Source organism: Peromyscus eremicus, chromosome 10, assembly GCF_949786415.1.
Source record: "Peromyscus eremicus chromosome 10, PerEre_H2_v1, whole genome shotgun sequence".
NCBI lineage: Eukaryota > Metazoa > Chordata > Mammalia > Rodentia > Cricetidae > Peromyscus > Peromyscus eremicus.
In genome coordinates this window covers 91,616,405-91,637,001 of record NC_081426.1, presented here as the reverse complement: position 1 = coordinate 91,637,001, position 20,597 = coordinate 91,616,405, and the positions used below count along the sequence as shown (strand labels likewise).

Below are 20,597 nucleotides of genomic sequence, written 5' to 3'. Positions count from 1 at the left end.
CTTAAGGTCGGTGTGCTACACCACTGAGCTATATCCCCAGCCCCAGAACATTTTTTAAAAGTAAAGTAACAATAGGAAATCTTTACCCAGAACTGTGAAAATCCATGCTGGAAATAACCATCTCCAACTGACTGAAACTCAATCATCAACCACTTCTGAGATACTGAATATGCCATTAAAGCCTAAGACTAGTGTTTGGATAAAGATGTACGCTAAGACATCATCTAATCCTAAAATTACTGGAGTCCATTAGCAGCCATCAGGAGACTGTACAGAGTATTTTAAAATAGGAATAGTTAGGAAAGATACATAAATATAAATAGTGTGTACATTAGCGAGGCAGACTGTTCTGCTTGGCTTATCATACATGAAGACCTCTATTTTCGTGAGAAGTCACTGAGACAAACAGATTTATTTTCTATTCTTTGTGTACTAGATAAAACCTTTGCTGTACTGTTCGCATCGCTTGTGTAAATTACCTCAGGTACAGAGACAACATGTTCAAAACCAGTCAGCCCCTAAACTAAAAAAACGAATTGGAATTCCACTCCCCAAACTTCCCCACAGATAACGTGCTAGTAAAGCAAGTGTAAGTTATTGCTACTCCTAAATATAATAATGGAGGCTTATTGAAGATGATGTAAGTATTTTTGCACAATAAATCTATAGTTTCAGGTTTTGTCTATTGGGTTTTAAAACATCTTCTGGAAAAACACAGGTAGGTTTTTATTGACAGCAAATGCTTTTGAAATCTTCACAGCAGAAAGATTCGGAACAGAAAATGTCTAGTTATTTAAACAGTTCAAAGCACACTGTATTTTTCTTTTAAAGCTTTTCCTTTATGTATGTGTCCTTTAACAAATGAAAAATTTCAAAATCTGGAAATGATGTATTATCATAACTAGTTATGTGAACAAACTTAAAACTATTATGTATTATCTTTACAGAAAATATTTGTTTGGACTCACATTGATGTATCTGCATTCTATTAAAACATGAACACACTCACTACCTCAGGAGAGAAACACATCACATGTTGAATGTATTTTGTTACAGGTAATATAGTTAAAACTTACTTATTCAAACAAAATACATTAAAATGACAATCATAGTCCAATTTAAAGATTTTCATTCCATTAATATCTGATCTCTTTACCTCTGAAACAAGGCTCAGCTATAAGAAATTTAAGTTTACTAATCCATACTAATATTAACTTAAAAATATTAAGGCAAATCATCTTTTGAAACCAATTCATCAGAATGCCAGACAATATTTAATTTCTTTTTCTTTTGTGTGTATAGTGTGTGCAGAGCATGCGTGTGTGTGCAAATGTGTGTGTCTGCGTGTGTCATGTGTAGGTGGAGGAAGACAACAGGAACCTTATTTCTTTAAGGCAAGAGTCTCTGACAACACTGGAAACTTGCTATTTCAGCTGCAATAGCTGGCCAGCATGCTCCTGGGATCTGCAGGATTCTGCACCCCAACAATGAGGCTACAGGAATGCAAATCCATTCCCAGCGCCTTACAGTGTTTCAGTTCTTGGGAAATCTGGTCCTTATGTCCACAGAGCAAATGTTCTTCCACACTGAGCCATCTCTTCAGCTCCATGATTTTATTATTACTACTACTATCATCATCATATCATCATCATCACCATCATCGTCAATTATCATCAGCAGCATCATCTTCATTATCGGCATCATCATCATATCATTATCATTACCATCATCGTCACTGATAGTCTTACTAGATAGCTCTGGCTAGCCTGAAACTTACTATGTAGACCAGGCTGGCCGCAAACTCACAGAGATCTGCTGTCCTCTGCCTCCTAAATGCTGGAATTGAAAATGTGAGTCATCATGCCCAGCTCCATGGTTTTATTTTAATATTCAAATTAAGAAAAGATATTGCTCATTCTAAGTATTAGAAATATTCATCTCGATTATATGTATCTTCATTATTTATGTGTGTCTTCATGAGCACACAGTCATAAGTTCAGACTAAATTACTATTCACATGGGAGCTGCTGCTGTGTAACACTGAAGAGGAATGGCATGACTTCAGACGTGGAGTTTTCTCGTAAGCCACAGGAAGGGCCTACTCTTGGCCATCACAATTCTAAAAGCTAAAATTGATATAGTGAATAAACTTACAGTTTTATTCCCCATCGTAGAAAGACTCAAACGCATTTTATATAAAGAATATGTAGCACCAGAGCTGGAGAGATGGCCCGGCAGGTGAGTGCATTTGCTGCTCTTGCAGAGGACCTGGGTTTGGCTCCCTGCACCCACATGGTGGTTCACAACCATCTGTAACTCCAGCTCCAGGGGATCCGATGCCCTCTTCTGGCCTCCACAAGCACCAGCCACATACACAGTACACAGACAGACATGGAGTACTCACATAAACATGTAAAGAATATATTAAATTACCTCATAAAGTCACTAATGCTTTATAAGATGCATACTATATACAAACTCGCAGTATCAATTAAATACCCATTATTTCCTCCGTAATTCTAGATTCTTTAATAATCTGTAATTCCAGCACTGAAGAAAACACTGCACTATGTCTTTCACTAGGACAGAACAGCCTTTAGCAGGAGGCAGGCAGTCCATGGACAAACTGTACTAAAACCACTTAAGACGGGGGTGGGGGACGTGCGCAGTTTTTTGTTGTGCACACACGAGGACCTGAGTTTGATCTCACTCACATAAAAGCCAGGCGTGGTAACGAGGCTTATAATCCTAGCACTGTGGCGATGGGGGTGGGGTGGTGGAATGAGGTGAGGTAGGGATACGCAGATCCCTGGGGCTTGCTGTTTACTCAGAGTTTTGGGTCCAGTGAGAAGCCCTGTCTCAGAAGACAAGGTGGTCGCTAGAGAGATGGCTCAGCAACTAAGTGCACACACTTCTTCTAGGAAACCAAGTTAGGTTCTGAGACCCCATGTAATAGCTCCCAACTCTAGGAGATCTGATGTCCTTGTGTGACCTCTGAGAATACTGTATTCAAATTGACAACACCACACTCCCCATCTATACACACAGTTAAAAATAAAAATAAAATCTTTTTTGAAAAAAAGGTGGATGGCTCCTGAGGAACAACACTCAAAGTTGATCTCTGGCTACACACACACACACAAAAGCACAGGAATTATACACATGTGAACAAGCATCTTCTGTACACACATGAAGGCTGATCTCTGGCCTCCATATACACACGAAGGCACATGCATCTGCACACACATGAACAAACATCCTCTGCACAAACAAAAAATAGCATGTCCTCAATCGTTACTCCTCATTCTAAACAAAAAGCATTATAAAGTTCTTTTCAAATAGCTATGACAAATAACAATACAGTTGTGACAAAGAAATGGGAAGTTATAAAGCTTTCATCCTAAAATACTTTGGGATTTGGCCAGTTTGGTCTACATAAGAGTTCCAGGGCAGCTGTGTCCATGTGTGTGGGTTTAACTGAAAACCCATTTTTCTCCTGCATGCATTTATGATGCTAAAATAGCCACTATCCTTATGTTTCAAACATAACTTTATTTAACTCAATATACTGATTTTTTGTGTGTCTGACTCAAAGATTTTGGAGACAGCTTTAACACAGAATGATAAGAACACGTGCTGGGTATGGTGGTGCACACCTTCAATCCCAGCGCTGGTGAGACAGAGGTCAAGCTTATCTTGGAGTTTGAGGCTAGCCAACACGACACAGCGAGACTGTGCTATACATAACTTACGAAGTTGATTTTATGCTTTTCAAATTAAAAATGTAATAAATGACTTGTTTAATTACATCACACTCATGATCTAATTGGCCTGTTTTTGCTAGCTCCATTTTATAGATAGCATAACTCAGACTCATCTCATAGACATGAAGTGGTGTAATCAATTCAAATCTAGACTAACTTTAAATCTATACATCTAAACACTGTGATTTCAGAAAAGTAGATCTCAAACTTTACTTCAAACCAACTGTGCCTGTCATTGTGCTCCGAAGCTGGTGGTCTGGAGCTCACCTGGTAGCGAGCTAGCTCACCTCCCTGAGCTTGATGTGACCCACTGCTTCTGAGCACAAGCCAGCCATTCCCTGAGACCTGCACTGAGACAGCACACAGCACAGAGAAGTGCCTGACCCTTGAGGATCAGAGTCCAGAAGTGGAGTGCCTGGGGCATGCTGTAGGGAGGGCTTTGGAGCAGTCTGATTGGGGTTTTGATAGAAGAGTGAACAGCAACTGGCAGAGAAGTCAATGTGACCTAGATGCAAAGGCTCGGCAGTGGAAATCAGACTTGTGGAATGGTTTAACCACCCTTCTTTAGTTTAAAACACAACCTTAGCTATTTTAACTCACTTATCTCTCAGACACACACAGAATTACTAACCTTCTACATTCATGGCTTCTCTCAGAACCTGAAGTTTCTTTTGTCTCTCTCGAATTCGGTCCAAAGCACTTGATACTGCAGAGGAGGTTGGCGCTTCTCGAGTGTGATACACTGGCTCCACCTTCTGAGGGCCAAAGACATCCAAGGCAATGCTTCCATCAGAGTACCTTGCCTCTTTTTTTCTAGGAGTGGGTGAAGTCCGTCCTGTTCCTGCCTCAGGGTCACAGTGCTGGTACCTGTCAGTCTCTCCAGAAAAGTCTCTGTCAGCCGTACAAAGCAAGTCCATGGATGAAGCCCAGACCTTCTTCTTAGACAGCACGTCGAGTCCAGGGAAAACCTTTTTTTGTGGACTGCTAGTTTTGAACTGGTAAGGGGAAGAGACAGTCTCAGAATCTTCATGCCTAGAATTATTATCAGATGGGGTATCCTTGAAATAATCTTCCTCATCTTGTGTGTCTCTGATGGACAGAAATCCCATAGATTTACTAAGCCCTTTGTTAAGAAAAGTCTGATGAGAGAATGGAGCCTTGTGTATGTCTAGTACATCGGAAGTGGAGCTTCTTCCTGGAATGATAAGAATCTTTAGAAAATCAGCTGGAATGGAACCCACTACTAACAATGAACATGCTGCCAGTTCCCCACGTTATCCAAGGGAGGGTCAGAGACAAAGGGACGACGGAAGAGTGAGAGCGGAAACAGCGTATCAATTCGAGTCCAGTGTCTTTTTTTCTTTTGCTTTGCTTTGGCATTACTGGGGACTGAACCTGGGCCCTTGTGCACACAAGAACTCTACCGCTGAGCCATGCCTGCGTCACAATGTGCCTTACAGAACAACATAAATAATATACTGAACATGTGCCTTTGAGTGGTATTATTTCTATCATCAAAAAGTAAACTATTTTGTTTTAAAATGAAGATAAAAGTTGTTAATAACATCTAATTTTATAGAACAGTAGTTATTCATGAAATTATTGGGAATAATATAATGCATAATATACTCTTTTAACTTCTAGAAATGTAACTTAAAATGTGTTTTCAAGGTAAAAAATCCTGGTATATTCTTATCTTTTAAATAAATATGTTTAACTGAAGAAATAGAATTGTTTCTATTTTGAATAGGAAGAAAATTATAATACATGGAATTATCAAGTTCAAGATTTTATTATAACTAGATATGTTTTCAGAAAACTTTACTTTATCTGAAATCCAGATAATTTCTATCTAAATTGTTAAAGAAATCCAAATTTTTCATGATAGACTATTACAGAGACTAAAATTTCTTCCCTTTGAATGGAATGCATCCCTATTTGCTAGCTGTAAACCCCATGTTAGCTTTGTCTTTAGAGTTCTGCAGAGTTATAACCAAGTACTTATCCTGTTGGTTTTCAAAGTTCTATGAAGACATACCAAAAATTTCCATTCAGCTAGATTAATTCTATGAATCAACAGACTCAACACTCAAAATGGTATTTGTCCAGTACTGAAAAAAAAATGTAGAAAATATTTTGAAGTTGCTATCTCAATAGCCCCACAACACTGACAACTTTCTCTGGTATATTCTGTGATTTCTCTTTGAAAACAAACATGCTCTAAATTGCTTGTAAATTCATTTGAGTCTACTAGTTGTCACTTTAAAGTAACAACTATAATGTTTAATTCCTTGATAACAAATTTACCCTAAAAATATGAGACAGTATATTTATATCAGTTGATGCAACAATAGCAATATAGACATCATGCTGTTTGTATTTCATGTTCCAGTAAACATGGATCTAATTAAGCATAACTATGGACAGCTTCCATACTTGAAGTACGGAATCTACAGGACACTAGAAAACATACTATACCACACCCAGGCAGATTATTACAAAATCTAGCTTCTAGCTGTAAGCATGGCTGTGTCAGTCCTTTAGGGGTAAGTAACATTCTTACACACACCACACCTTGAAACTAGCAAATTTAAAATTGTATGAACTTCAAAATAGGCATATTCTTGGAAGCTGACAGAATACATAAGCTGAAAAATAAAAGAACTGAGAGGACTCAAGGGTCATGAGCCACACACAAATGCAGCCATCCTCATGCTTTCTGCTGCCTTGACTCTAGGCAAGTAGAGGAACTCTGGAAAACTCAAGCAGGGTATGTTGACATACCCTAAGTTCGTGCTCAACCACTCTGTTCCCTTGACAAAGTGTTTAAGTTCACTTGCTTTTCCTCAGTCTTCAAATCCTCCACTTTCATTTAGCTGACAACCCCACCTCATTTCCCATCAAGGACACAGCCCCTCTGGGATGAGTGTCTTCTCACCTGGACTACGGGTACTGTCCCTGTTGTTTCAAAGGGAACATGAAGCTGCCAGCATGTATTCTGAGTTTCCCTCACTGCTGCCAAACGATGTTTGTCTCTGGTTAACTTAGTGCCAGTATTTCTCCCTTTTTATTGTTATTGCGCCTTTCCCGTTAGTATACAAATCTAATCTAATCTTTCTCAAGAGACGAACTCCTCCCATTGCACAGTTCCTTTTAGCTGCTATCTTTCCAGTCCCTCACTTTTCTTTCCTTATTTTCTGACTTCGGTTAGGCTCCAGCTACTCTGCACCTGGGTGGCCCTGTCAGCAGCACTAGGGGCCTCCACATTGCCAAACTCAGTGACTGCTCCAGGTCAAGGCCTCTCACAGGCGCCCTTTCTCCTCCACACCTGACTCCCTGCTGGGGTGGCTTCTCCCTCTTACTCTTGATTTTTCCTATCCTTTAATGTGTTTCCAAATGTTGGGCTTACTCAAGTATCAGGTTCAGAATTCCTTTTTTTGTCTTTTCCTTATAAAATTTTATTAACAATATTTTAAATATGATCTGGATTTGAAAAACTCCCACGTTCACTTTCTTCAACCCAATCTTTTTGGGGAAGCTCTGGTCTCACACAACTGGAGCTTCTGCTGCTGTGCCTCAGAAGCAACTCAAACTGTTCAGAGTTCAAATTCATCTTTTGTTTTCTGCTCCCAGAATGATCCATTCCCTTCCAGTCTTTTCTAATACTGTAAGTGGCACTATTATCCAAATGATTACTCAAAATGGAAATACGGGCACTGTCCTTAAATGACACATCTTCCTTAGCTCCATTGGCAATTACTAATCTTAAAATTCTCAAAGACACCTTACTTGTTGTGCTAATCTCCAAGTCCACTGCCATTGCATCACACCCAACGAATGATATTGATTGGCTAGATCACTGTTGTGACCCTGTTTCTATCAACTCCACTCAAAATCCAGAATTCTCTTTTTACAATGTAAATTCCACCATGTCACCGTCCTGTTCAACAAATCATAGACAGCTTATCACTTGTAAATTGAAAACCTAGTTCTGCCCCAGGAATTCTTTGCATCTGATATATATTTCCTCATTTTATCCAAGCCACAGGCTTTTCTCTGTTGTGCTCTTATAAATATAAATATAAAAATATACACTTCTGCCTCTTTTCTGGATCTTTCTCATGTCCAGTTTCTTTGCATTCAGTAGTTTTATTTTAATCTTTTCAAAAATCAATTAACTTATTCATCTGTATGTGTGTGGGTATTTTGCCTTTATGTATGTATGTGCATCACATGTGTGCAGTGTCTACAGAGGTCAGAAGGTGGTACTGGATCACCTGGGATTGGAGTTACAGAAGGTTGTAACTGGGTGCTGGGAATTGAACTCAGGTCCTCTGGAAGAAGCCAGTGCTCGTAACTGCTGAGCCATCTCTCCAGGCTCCCAACTGCTTTATTTTAAATGGTACTTCTTCAAAGCAGTCAACCAACCCTAGTGACACTGTAATTAAACACAACACTTACCAATGCACTGCAAGTCTCTTCGACTTGATAGAAGTCATGTCCGAGTTAGAGTGTTAGTATTTATAACAATATATTAACTGGTCTTGGCATCTCCAGAAAGCAAGTCTTCTCCCTGGCCACACAGGCCTAAAGGAAATGCTAACTACATGGCTTTCAGGAAGCTGCTGATTTACAGACAGGATTCTATGGTTTTAATGAAAATAAATTAGATACAGAAATATGTCAGTTTACATCTACTCAAAGTCCAAGAAGTTAAGACCAACATAGGCTATATATTAAGACCGTGTCTCAAATAAAAAGGGCTGGGGAGATGTCTTAGTGGTTAAGAGCACTTGCTGCTCTTACAGAGGACCCAGGTTCAGGTTGCAGTCCCTACATGGCGGCTCACAACTGTCTATCACTCAGTTCCAGGGAACTGGACACCCTCTTCACTACCTTCCACTGCACAGCCAGACACATAACTGCCTGATTTACACATTCTAGGATGAGAAGTTATTTTTTATAAAGGAGGTTTCCTTATGTAAAATAAAAGGTATAGTATAAAATAATAATTCTGAAAATCACCAATCTTACTAAATAATAAGAGCGTAATATAGCAGCATAGTTACTTTATGTTGCTAAGGCACTAGGGAAAAGTTCACTAACCTAGTAACTTAAAATGTGGGTTGAAATGTAGCCATACTAGTGAGAAGGAACACTGCATCCTAGGCTTGTGCTTATTCGATGCTTGAATCTGCTGGCCAAAGAGCATGTGCTGGTAACGGCAGTGCCATCTAATCATTTGTACTTGAGACTAAATAAAATATACACCGTTTGACTGCTTTTCCTGTATTTCTAAACATTTGTGCAAGCTATTTGGATTATTTTACCCAGTAAGCAATAAATACCACCGCAATCATCAATACAGCTGACAGCTGTGACCACTGCCAGGCAGTAAAGCCGGTGCTCTTGCTGCAAGCACTGCCAGTGGGGCGGAGCTGCTGAGGGGGAAAAACAGTGACAGTTCTTCATCCTGACACACTCACTCCTTGCACTGCAGTGTCAGAGCACACTGGACACCTGTATAGGACAACTGTCTCGCTGTAAGAATCTACACATTCCACTATTTCTCTCGCCTTATTTATTCAGTCACTTCCATTAGCTTTCCATACCCTTACTTCCAAGCGGAACGATAAGAAACTGCGTCTTATATTTATGTAAGAATGTGTTTTGTATCATTCCAAGAGAATGATGGTTGAGTGAACTGATTACAGAACTTTTAAAATCCAGTTTAGGCAGCAACATTTAGCAGGAAGACTACTATCAAGAGACTTTGGTTTTAATTCTATCTTCCTAATCAACCCATAAGCTTGTGCAAGCCAGTCAATCTCCATGTTTCTCATTTCCTCCATCTACAATATGTGGGTATGATTTAACATTTCCTCTTTTAGAAATGACAGGATAAGTGAACGGACCCATCTGAACTATTCTGAGCTCTTCTGAACAAAGGCAATATAAACTACATTTTGTCTCTTTTCTATTTCTGACTTGTTTTCCTAAGCATATAACTATCTTCCAAGAGGGGAGTTATCAGTTCTTTGAGAGAAAATAATAAAATCAGAAATCAGGAGGTTCCCATAAAAGCCTCAGATCTGTTCTTGAATAGAGCATCACATTGTTCCAAAGAAGATAAAGGTAGACATTGCTATCTCTTCAGGAGGCTCCGAGCTCATTTACAGACACATATTATCACCAATTATAAACATCCAAATTTAAAATGAAACCACAAACACTCTCCTGGAGAGTATACAGTTTGCTAAAATCCAAATAGGAAGCAATAAATATAGAGTGAAGAGCTACAAATAAAAGATTTCAGAAAACCAGGGTGAAGTGGTGTACACACCTTTAACCCGGCACTTGAGAGCCAGAGGCAGGTGGATCTCTGATCCTGAAGCCAGCCTGGTTTACAGAGTGAGTTCCAAGGCAGACAGGGCTACATAGAGAAAACTTGTCTCAAAAAACAAACAAACAAGATTTAAGAGTATAAAAAGTCTCCATGGGGTATATTCCCAATTGTTTCAATTAAACTTGTATCCATCTTTCACCTTTTCCCTCTCACACACACACTGAAAACGTCACAACATCTCTGGGAAGGGAACTTCAGTTGTTAAAGGAGGCTCCTGAGTTCCCAGCTGTCCTAAAAGTGTGTTCCGTACACAGAAAACAGAAGGAGAGTCACACCCCCGCGGTTCTGAAGCCATCACCACCTATCTGATGGTGTAGGTTTCCCCTAACGCTTGGCAGAAAATGCTTGTGTTGTGTGTGTGTGGCTACTGAAGCCATGCTATCAGTCCCGGCAGTATTAGGTAACAAAGTAGGGGCAGACAGCCCACCAGCTTAAAACTGCACTCTTGTGACAGATTTCAGAAGCAAGACTCCAGAGACACCTTTCAAGGTCATTCATTTATACACAAAATAGTAAGTGGCATTAAATGGCAATCAAATAATAAATATAAGCATTATCCATAAATTGGCTTGCTTCTTTAACCTGATTCTGTATTTCACTGCTCGTCCTACTGCTTTCTTTATTGAACACTTTGATCGGGATCCTAAGACATTGAAGCTACCAGTCAACAGACACTTCTAACTGGTGAATATTGAGGAGAGTGTTTCACTAGCAATGGAGAATTACAGGAGACTTGGCTACCAGTAACCAGAAAGTGAACAAGCGTGCCCCAAAGAACATCAGCATCCTAGAATACTGTCCTTTAACAGCTAATTATTTCCCTGTCTTAAACCTCTGAAATTGTGTAAACCGCTTCTGACCACTGGAGGCTTTAATTAGCATACTTTCCTGGCTTCAGTTTTGTTGAAGTTTGTAAGACTGAAAAAGGAACTTAAAATGGCTGCTGTACAGTATTTTTACTACTGTGTAAGCACTGGTCAAAAACATCAGATCATTCCTCCTCCACTATATTTAACCAAAACAAGGGTGAAATTTCTACTCCAAATGGAACTGAAAGAAATGCTTGATTCTGCTCTTCCTCCAAAATGGAAGTAGAAAAAAAATCTGGTTTAACCCGAGTGACAAATTGTAACTTTTACAGAATAAAAATCAATGTCTATTAATGATTTGTTAGTTTGTGAAAAATTACCTGCCTTGAAATAGTCCTCGAATCATAATTCTAAAGCTCTATTAAGCAATGCCACTGAGTAATTTGTCATAAATAAAGGAGTTTAAACTTATTTTCAAACTTGTAATGCTTTGTTACAGTAAGAAAAGGGTCAAATAATATAAGACAGTGAGATGCTTTTTCTTTTTACCCATATCCCACCCAAGGTTTAAAATCGGTGAAATAATAGGAATCACATATTTCTTTATAAAAACAGTAAAAAGTTACATCATGAAAACAAGATTCTACTACATTTCACTGTCTAACATTGTGACAAAATTCTTTCTCTTGCTCATACAATCAACGGATATTCACTGAACATTTACAAAATAAATTGAACATAATATATCAGCAGGTTTTTCTTCTGTCCAGGAAGCTAATCTTGTATAACTTCTTATTCAACACCACATAAGTAAACTGCTAGTTAGGCTATGCTACAGAGTAGACATGGATTCAGTTCAACCTCCAGCTGCCACCCCTCAAATATCATATAATGAAACATTAAAACCGTGAAACACTGATGGTGATAAAATGTACTGTGTTAGCATTTCACAGCCTTTAAATTTCATATACTAAACACAGGAGGGTAGACCCTTGATGGATATAGAATAGAACAAAAGTATCACACCATTCTGGGGAGGTCTTGAAAGAACACAAAACACATAAAATAATTAATCATTAATATATAAAATTGTATTTATTAAATGAGCAAGTAACACATAATAAAATGTTCACTGCACAACACGACCACATGACTGATAGCAGGAGAGAATAGAGGGGGAACTTCAGGAAGGCTGGAGACAGAACAGGAAAGGGAAGGTATAGAAGGTGGGAGGTGGGGATCACAGACGGAGGAAACGCAGGAGGGAGAAAGGGAAGGAAGGAGGGAGAAAGACAGAGAGAAAGGCAAGCCTTGCCAGGCTAATATCTCACTTAAGTGTTCAGGATGAGTCCTTAAAACAGATTGCTGTGGCTTCTACTAACACTCACAAAGAATTCTCTATTGTTATGATTCTGTTCTACAAAGCAGAGTGACTAAAACTGATGGATTCTTTGCACCAATGTCCATACTATATCATGGTTGAAATCCTAGCGCAGTACAAAGAGAAACAGACTTTTCAAATAGAATGTGTCCACATATGTGAGGGACGTGAGGATAATAAAGGAAACACTGGCAAAAGGATTAAAAATACCTTCATTGTTATCAGGGCATTCTGAAAACTAAGTTAGACAAATCTCACTTTGTACTTTTTATCCACACATAAATAATAAATATTAGGAAAGAATCTTGATCTAACCAAGACCAAATTTACTGTCTTCAAACCAAAGTTAAAGATACTTTTTCAGAAACAATAATCTTTACTTATAGCAAATAAAGCAGGAAACGGGCCATTTAACCAACTAGAACACCGCAGAATCCCCACAGAAACACCTGCACTGCTCCTCTTGACTTCAGGAGAAATGGGACCCTAGTTTTTAGAGCACATACCTTTTGCTTAAGAGGTTTCTGAACTCTGCAAACAGTCCAGATAATCAAGGATCTATACTTCAATTTTACAAGAAAGGTTTCTCACAAGGTTGTTTTGTTGTTTGTCTTTTAAATAAGATAGCCATATGCTGGTTGTCTGGTTAAATTAAAAATTAGAAATGCTAATTTTCTACCTTATTTTATTAGACTGCATACATTTGAACATGTTTTATTTGAATATACTTGTTATTTTTACTTTTTTTTCTTCGAGCAAAATATTCTTGCTAATGTTTATGTTATCATGCCTTTCAATAATTCTTGATGAGAATTAAAAAGAAAATAACAAATAATCTACAAAATCAAAATTTATCTTATAAAAAAGCCAAGCCGGGCGGTGGTGGCGCACGCCTTTAATCCCAGCACTCGGGAGGCAGAGCCAGGCGGATCTCAGTGAGTTCGAGGCCAGCCTGGTCTCCAAAGTGAGTTCCAGGAAAGGCGCAAAGCTACACAGAGAAACCCTGTCTCGGAAAAAAAAAAAAAAAAAAAAAAAAAGCCAAGCCTGATTCTTAGTACTTAAAAAAAAAAAATCCCATTTTTGCTGGGTGGTGGTGGTGCATGCCTTTAATAGGCCAGCCTGGTCTACAGAGTGAATTCCAGGACAGCCAGGGCTACACCGAAAAACCCTGCCTTGAAAAAAAAAAACAAAAAAGAAAAATAATTTTAAAATCCTATTTTTATATCTACTTTTATCTCAAATATTTAGAATTTCCATGCATTAAAAAAAGCCCATTACATAATCATTATAGATCCATAGCATGTTACTACCAAATAACCAGCCACTATTATTTATTTAGCAAGCACCCTATAAATAACCTATGGCAGTATTTGACAAGTGAAGGTTCCGCCATACTGAAGAAATCAATTTAGTGGTTACCACTGACGACTAGCATTAGGAGTGAAGTCAAGAGAAGACACCAGCACTCAGTAAGAGCAGTGCTGCTCTCTGGAACTTTCTCTTCAGTGTTGTCAACGTTCATAAATACATGTATGTGCTCACCTGGTCATGCTTTAAACCTAACTTTCATATAAAATACCTTGATAACCTAAGTAAATGATGGTACTGATGAAAAACAAACACTGGAAAGGACAAAGGTCTGCGTGGGAGTTCTGACAGTTAACGCTTTTTATAGAACTGTAATGTTTATTTAGTATTGTACCTGATGTTTCTCTGTTCCCTGGCTTCCACTCTGCATCCTTACATTCTCATGAGACACAGTTGCAACTGATTGGATTTCTAAGCCAGGAAACACATTTTCACAGACAAGAGAGTAAGATCAAAGTCTAGAAAGTTCCTGTTAACACACACTTACCTGTGGGTAATCCTTTTCCTCTCAATCGGTCTCGAATAGCCTGGCTTCGGTCAGGCTTTTGTTCACTGCTACGGGAAAGCTGATCCGTCTGTACACAGGTAATCAAAAAATCAAGTTTGATAAAATCATCTCCCCTTTTTGTCAGTGACTCTCCACAGAATAGCACACTAGCCAATCTTGAGGGTTCAGCACCGAGTCAGGAGACTCCACAGCTGACTGTAACTGTTATGGCCTGGATAAAACTGACGTGGACCAGGGTGGGCCAGTCCATCTTCAGAAAGAGGCAACAGACAGCGTTCTGCATCTGGGGACTCGGAGCTAAAATCAGCTCCTTTTGAAAGCATTATCTTGAGGTATTCTTTTCTTCTCTTCCCAATAACTATTTTCATCTCTCAAATTAGGCTTATACAATTTTAAAGCTATATTTATTTTATAGTATAAAACTTCCTCTGGTTGCAGTTATACATTGAGAATACCAGTTTAAATTATCTCAGAAGTAATTTCCTAGATACTGTCTTCCAGAATTACAGTCTGCTAAATTTTTAAGCTGGATATGCTGGCAACAGTTTAAAATCGATGTTCCATGGAACCCTCTTTGTAACAAAATGTTTCAGTGCCTGAAATTCCAATGATGGTAATCATTGACAGTTACATAAAATAAGCCCAAATTAGGTCAAACTCTATGTTATATAGGATAAAAAATTAGAGAACACTCGTTTATTCAGACAACCAAAACCAGGATACATACAGATTAAAACTAAAAACAGAATAGTGATGCTAAGTTAAATGTAGTCAAAGGCATATGTATACGCTTTTATCTATGCACACACATTTTAATATTTCTCCATTACAGAACTTCATGTGTAAATTAAAATTCTGTCTCAGTAGCATAGCCACATTTCAAAGCATTTTATTTCCTATTTAAAAGAAGATTTAGATGAAGTATTTCTGAAATGATACTGTCCTTAATTGCCTAACTGGTGATAGGAAAACAGTGAATATTATTCACACTTGTGAATGTCTATTTTGAGGCAGCTATTAATAACAACTGCTGGTTAATAAACAGTTATTATATGCCAGGCACTCTGTAGTGCATTACAAATGTTATACCTGACCTTGAAAAAAACCTTGTGTGATACACATCATTCTTACTTTCATAACTATTACAGATGTTCTGAAATAGCAAAACCACAGTTACAAGTACCTGAAGGCAGCTCAGTTACCTTCACAGCTGTCTTAGGTAACACGGACAGATGGTCTATAGTAATAGTCATATTCTATAGTTAGTCCAAATTAAGGTGACTATATTGTAATACCAGAAGAACCCGGGCACGGGAGCTGGCCTGCTGTGACTCACAGCTGGTAAACCTTAAGGAGCTGCTACCGCAATAGCCACTGGAGGCAGTGATAGTTTCAGCCGAGGGAAGAGCAAAGCCACAGGGTCAGAGACACACAGATTCCGACTGTGTCTCTCTTACGATCACATCATGTTTTAGCAGCTTCAGTTTTGTGTTTTTAATGAACATACAGAAACAAAACAAACAAATTAAATAAAATGCGAACAGCCATAGCAAGAGGATTCCACCCACTAGCCCCATTACCTATTTGCATTCCCATCACAGGATCTCTAAGGTTTATTGGGAGATAGTCCACATTTTGTTTAGGAGATCTCTGAGCCCATTTCTCACCAAATGGCAAAGTGTGTGGGATACGCATATATTCCATTTGCCATGCAATATCTTGGTTAAAATAGAGGAATTAAACCTCCTAAGAATGAAGAATTAAGAGGAAGCCAGCGAGAACACTGTGACCGCACAAATCTGGAGCCCACAGAGAAGGGACAAGCATTGAGGGAATATCACATCATATATGCCGATCTGAATGCCAAACACCAATGAGAGTCCCAGACAGAGAGAACAGGACAGAACACCTTAAGGGATGAAGAGCAGAGGTGGAATTATTAGATGTGGATTCCATTCTTTAGTTCTTTACATCTTGGATGAGAGAAAAGGGAGGTATCCAAGTCTTAAGTAGCAACAGAACCATGGATTACCTCCCACCAGAGAATGTGGAGAAGGCTGAGAATTACACAGGGGATCCTGACAAACGAGGGCCATGAAAGAGGTCTAGAAATAGGAGGCACACTCAGTACCCCTGAAACTCATTTTGTAGGTCACTGCAAGGTGATTACATGGTCTGCTAAGAGCTCTGCAGGAAAAGAGCAAAGCAGGGAAGCAGGGAAGGACAGACGACTCCCAGCGGGAGAACGAAGTTCTTTTAAACAACGGATGGCTTCTATAAAATGTGAGAAACAGCAACAGAAGTCAAAATTTTAAAGTACTGTTTGGAGTAAACAATGAACATTGAAACAATAAACTCCACTTTTCACCTTAATTTTGAAAAACTGCTGCTGTACATTTAAAGAAAACTTGTGACATTACTGAATTTCAAAATATAACTCTGTTTTCAAGTTAGAACTGTAGCTTACCCCAGAAATATTTCCCAGAACCAGCTTCACCAACTGCTTCACATAGGAAAACGAAGGTGCACAGTTGCTATTCCTAACGTGGGCACTGCAGGCATCCAGGACAGTCCGCACCGACACCCGAGCATAGATCACATCCTCACACATGCCTAGGAGAATGCTGTTGAGATGGTCTCCCAGCTTGATGGGCTAAAATGAAAGGAAAAGCCACATTAATAAGTGTAGGTAAATCTACCACAAGAAAAGCCTTTCTAGGAGGCTCAGGAACCACAGCCAACGTCTGGAGGAAATGAATTCTTTCTATTGGCAATTATGTCTCACTCACCTATTTGACTTGAAACCTTCTTAACAGAAAGAAGTTAACAGGTCTTCCTAGATATAAAATGTGATTTTTTTAAAAAGCTGTTGATTTTGTAATAAAGAAGTGGTTGTTTTTTGGTTTTGGTTTTGTTTTTTTGGCAGGGTCTTACTGCCCAGCCCTGACTGACCTGGAACTCTCTTTATAGACCAGGCTGGTCTTGAATTCACAGAGACTCCTGCCTCACCTCCCATGTGCTGGACTTAAAGGTATGTGCCATTGTGTCTGGCAGAATTGGAATTCTTTGACTACTTAAACAATTTGAGAAATAGGGACAGTAGTTCAATATTCAGTATCCGATAAGATACATATTCTCTATATAATTTGATATTTGTATGATAAGGTGAAAGATTCCAGATATTGAAATAATTCAAGATCAGCTAAACGAAATGGGATCCCTATTAATCTGATGAAACAGAAATCAGAATGTAAAATTATTTTTGTTAAAGTTAATTTTTAAGTTATTACGTCCAAATGGCCAATAAGCATATAAAAAGATGATTAACATCATTATTCAACAAGAAATAAAAAAAAATACAAGAAATCATTGCTAGGCTGTGTGCAGCTCACCATAAAATACCTAACCTGGCATGTGTGAGGTCCTAGGTTCAATCTCCAGTACCCCCAAAAAATATATTTAACAAACTAAAAGTCTAATAATAGTACATACTGGCCATATACAGACACTGCTGTCCCTGTCTAAGCTCTAACAAAGGTAACACTGACATCTCATCCACTGATGCATTACTTTATGTCATAAGCTTCAATGTGATTTCCTTTAAAAACCTATTCTAACCCTGGGATCTAATAGGAACATCCAGCTTTGTTCTTCTGTTTCCACTAATAGGGCCTTCATTACATAATGTTGTATTTATCTATTTAGCTGTCTGTATCTTCTAGTAGATTCTACAGGTATGGCCAATAGCAAGCCTAAAATCTAGTGTTTTGTCTGATACAAAATACACATTAAATATTAACCATTTCTAAAATGGTAATGATTTATCATCGTAAAGTATGACTTTACATTATTTTGTATTATTGATATAGTTATCAGAAAAGAATACAAAACAGTAATAGTAGACTGCTACATTTTATGATAGTTATGTTGCATGAAAAATAACATCAATACCTCCATAACAACTGACTTCCTCATATATATTCACAGAATTGAAACTAAGGAGAGAAAGAAAATATACAAAAATTTCCAAGAGGTAAATTAGATTGAGCTAGTTGAATAACATCATTCATCTCATGAATTTTAAGATGTATGAATTTTGGACTAAAAGCTTGAGGTGTTTAATTCTTCTGATATTCAATAAAAAAAATCTGCTTTTGTATTTCTAAATGACTACAATAAACTCATTTTTTTCTCCTCTTTGTCCTCCTCTTCTTCCTTTTACTGTGTGTGTGTGGTGTTTGTGCTAATTGTGAATGCTCTGATAGGTATGTGTGTAGATATATACACATGTGCACATGTGTACACTGGGTGTCCTCCACTATTCATTTCCACACTATCATTTGAGGCAGCTTCTCTCACTAAAACTGGAGCCACCCATTAGTCACATGGCTGACCGGTGAGAGCTGGGAACCTGTCTTTCCCCTTCCCCCAGGCACTAGTGTTAGAAACACGCTTGATCATGCCCTGCTTGCGACAATTTACTGTCTGAGCCTTCTCCCAGCCCTAAATGAAATACTAAATGTAACAACTTAGCTTTGAATGAAAAGAGATTTCAAGAATAAGAACTATTTTAAGACAGAAATACTAAAACTGGACCAATGATCTGAATCCAAGATCTGAGAGTTAACCTCGGGTGTGTTTCTGCTACTGCAGGAGCTGTGAGGTGGGGTTCACAGTGTTGTTCACAGGCTGTTCAGTCTCACTCTGATTGTACACATGTGACACCACATAGTATAAGATGCCAGTGTGCCCGGCAGCATGCTGTAGAACACACATAATCACACCAAAGGGCTCTGTAAAAAGTGTAAATAGGTGTCAATATGAAAACATCACAAATGTGAAAGCTTCACTTACCTGGCTTTGAGGTACTTCGTGATCGGCCCCCCAGTACAACGTCATTCCAAGAGAATAAATATGGATCTAGGAATAGAATTTTTTTTTAATAAAAAATCACTTTGTGGTAAAATAAAAAATTTAACAAGTAAAACATAAAAGCATAGGAGAGTATAAAATAAATAAAAATTAGAGTGGTGCTGATTAGAATAGACACACAATCCCTACTACCAATTCAGTCAACTTTCAAAGAATAATCATTGTGTTAGCTTTTACTTAGTTTTTTCATGCCAACTTAAGGCAATGTGAATATATATATTTTTAATCCTTTTACATAACATTTAAAATGTACTTGATGCCTTGCTCCTCTCCCCCACCTATCCCCATCTGAGACAGGGTTTCTCTGTGTAACAGTCCTGATTGTCCTGCAACTTAATCTGTAGACCAGTCTGGCCTTGAATTCAGAGATCCACTGGCCTTCGCCTCCCTAGTGCTGGGATTAAAGGTGTGCACCATCTTGCCCGGCAACCTTGTACTTTTAATAAATTTACCAACAGAGATGTGTCTGTGTTAACTGTTGGAGAGCTTATCCCTTTTGTGGGAGCCCACAGAGGCTTCCTAGTGAGAACATACTCAGGCTTAGAGAATCTGAGCTTGCTTTATCTACCAGGGCTGCACAAGGAGATGATTTGGTCACAGGTGTGGTTACCAGGTGTCTGGAAGGGTCTACACTTGGCTGTATGGTGTGCTTTGATATTGCAAGGGGAGGTCTTTTGTCTCTCCCCGTGGCATGTTATAAAAAGCCCTTTTCAATAAAGGATGAGACTGGTAGGTACTGACTCAAACCTCCTAAAGTGATGTGTTTCTATCATTTTTCTCATTGTCTAGGTCTCTCTTTCTATCTATCATTTCTTAATTCTTTTCTCTTCCACCTAAGAACCCTTCAAAAGGTGGGAGCCAGACTCCCATAGATGGCATCCTGAATGTGGGACATAAATACGGAGGATAAAGGGAAGGAACAGCACGGAGAAGGGGACATGCTGGGTAATGAATTAAAGGAGGTAGTGATATTCTATTCTTCAGGAGTAAAATTGTAAACACAGAGTAGTTAAAGTTAGGCTGGAGCAAGTATCTCTCTGTCTCTGGATAGCGCGCGCTCTCGCTCTCGCTCTCTCTCTCTCTCTCTCTCTCTCTCTCCTAAACTAAGTCAAAGTAAGTCATAAAAGTATTCTGAAGTTTAGTTTGAGAAATGTAGGCTTAGGTATATTAGGGTAGAATAGGCTTTAGGTATAGGGATATTGTGAAGTCCTAGGTATAATAGTAACTTAGAGTAGAGTAGGTTTCCCTAAGTGTGACCTGGGATGCACAAAGCAGCATCCAGGACTGAGAATCCACTGTGGACGTGGTGGTCTGCAAGAATGGCTTCAGAAGTCCCCACCACAAGCACAAGCAGCAGTGGTAGCAGTGGCTTACCAAGCATCAGCAGCTGAGACCTGCGGGAGAGAGAGGCAGTGCTTAGCAGTGAAGG

The 20,597-nt window shown here is 38.7% G+C and overlaps 1 protein-coding gene across 6 annotated transcripts in view; it reads right to left on the bottom strand.

The window, feature by feature from the left end:
- The window catches only part of Ptpn13 (protein tyrosine phosphatase non-receptor type 13), a 182,519-nt gene that overhangs the window by 102,413 nt on the left and 59,509 nt on the right, over positions 1-20,597 (bottom strand). For 4 of the 6 annotated variants that reach the window (XM_059274841.1, XM_059274842.1, XM_059274844.1 and 1 more), the window contains exons 4-7: positions 19,091-19,156; positions 16,704-16,889; positions 14,216-14,303; positions 4,396-4,959 (exon numbers count right to left, since the gene is read on the bottom strand). In XM_059274841.1, coding sequence (XP_059130824.1) covers positions 4,396-4,959; positions 14,216-14,303; positions 16,704-16,889; positions 19,091-19,156 — 904 coding nt within the window. Of the gene's footprint in view, positions 1-4,395; positions 4,960-14,215; positions 14,304-16,703; positions 16,890-19,090; positions 19,157-20,597 lie in introns of those variants that run through there. The other 2 variants (XM_059274843.1, XM_059274846.1) reach the window with 2 other exon arrangements.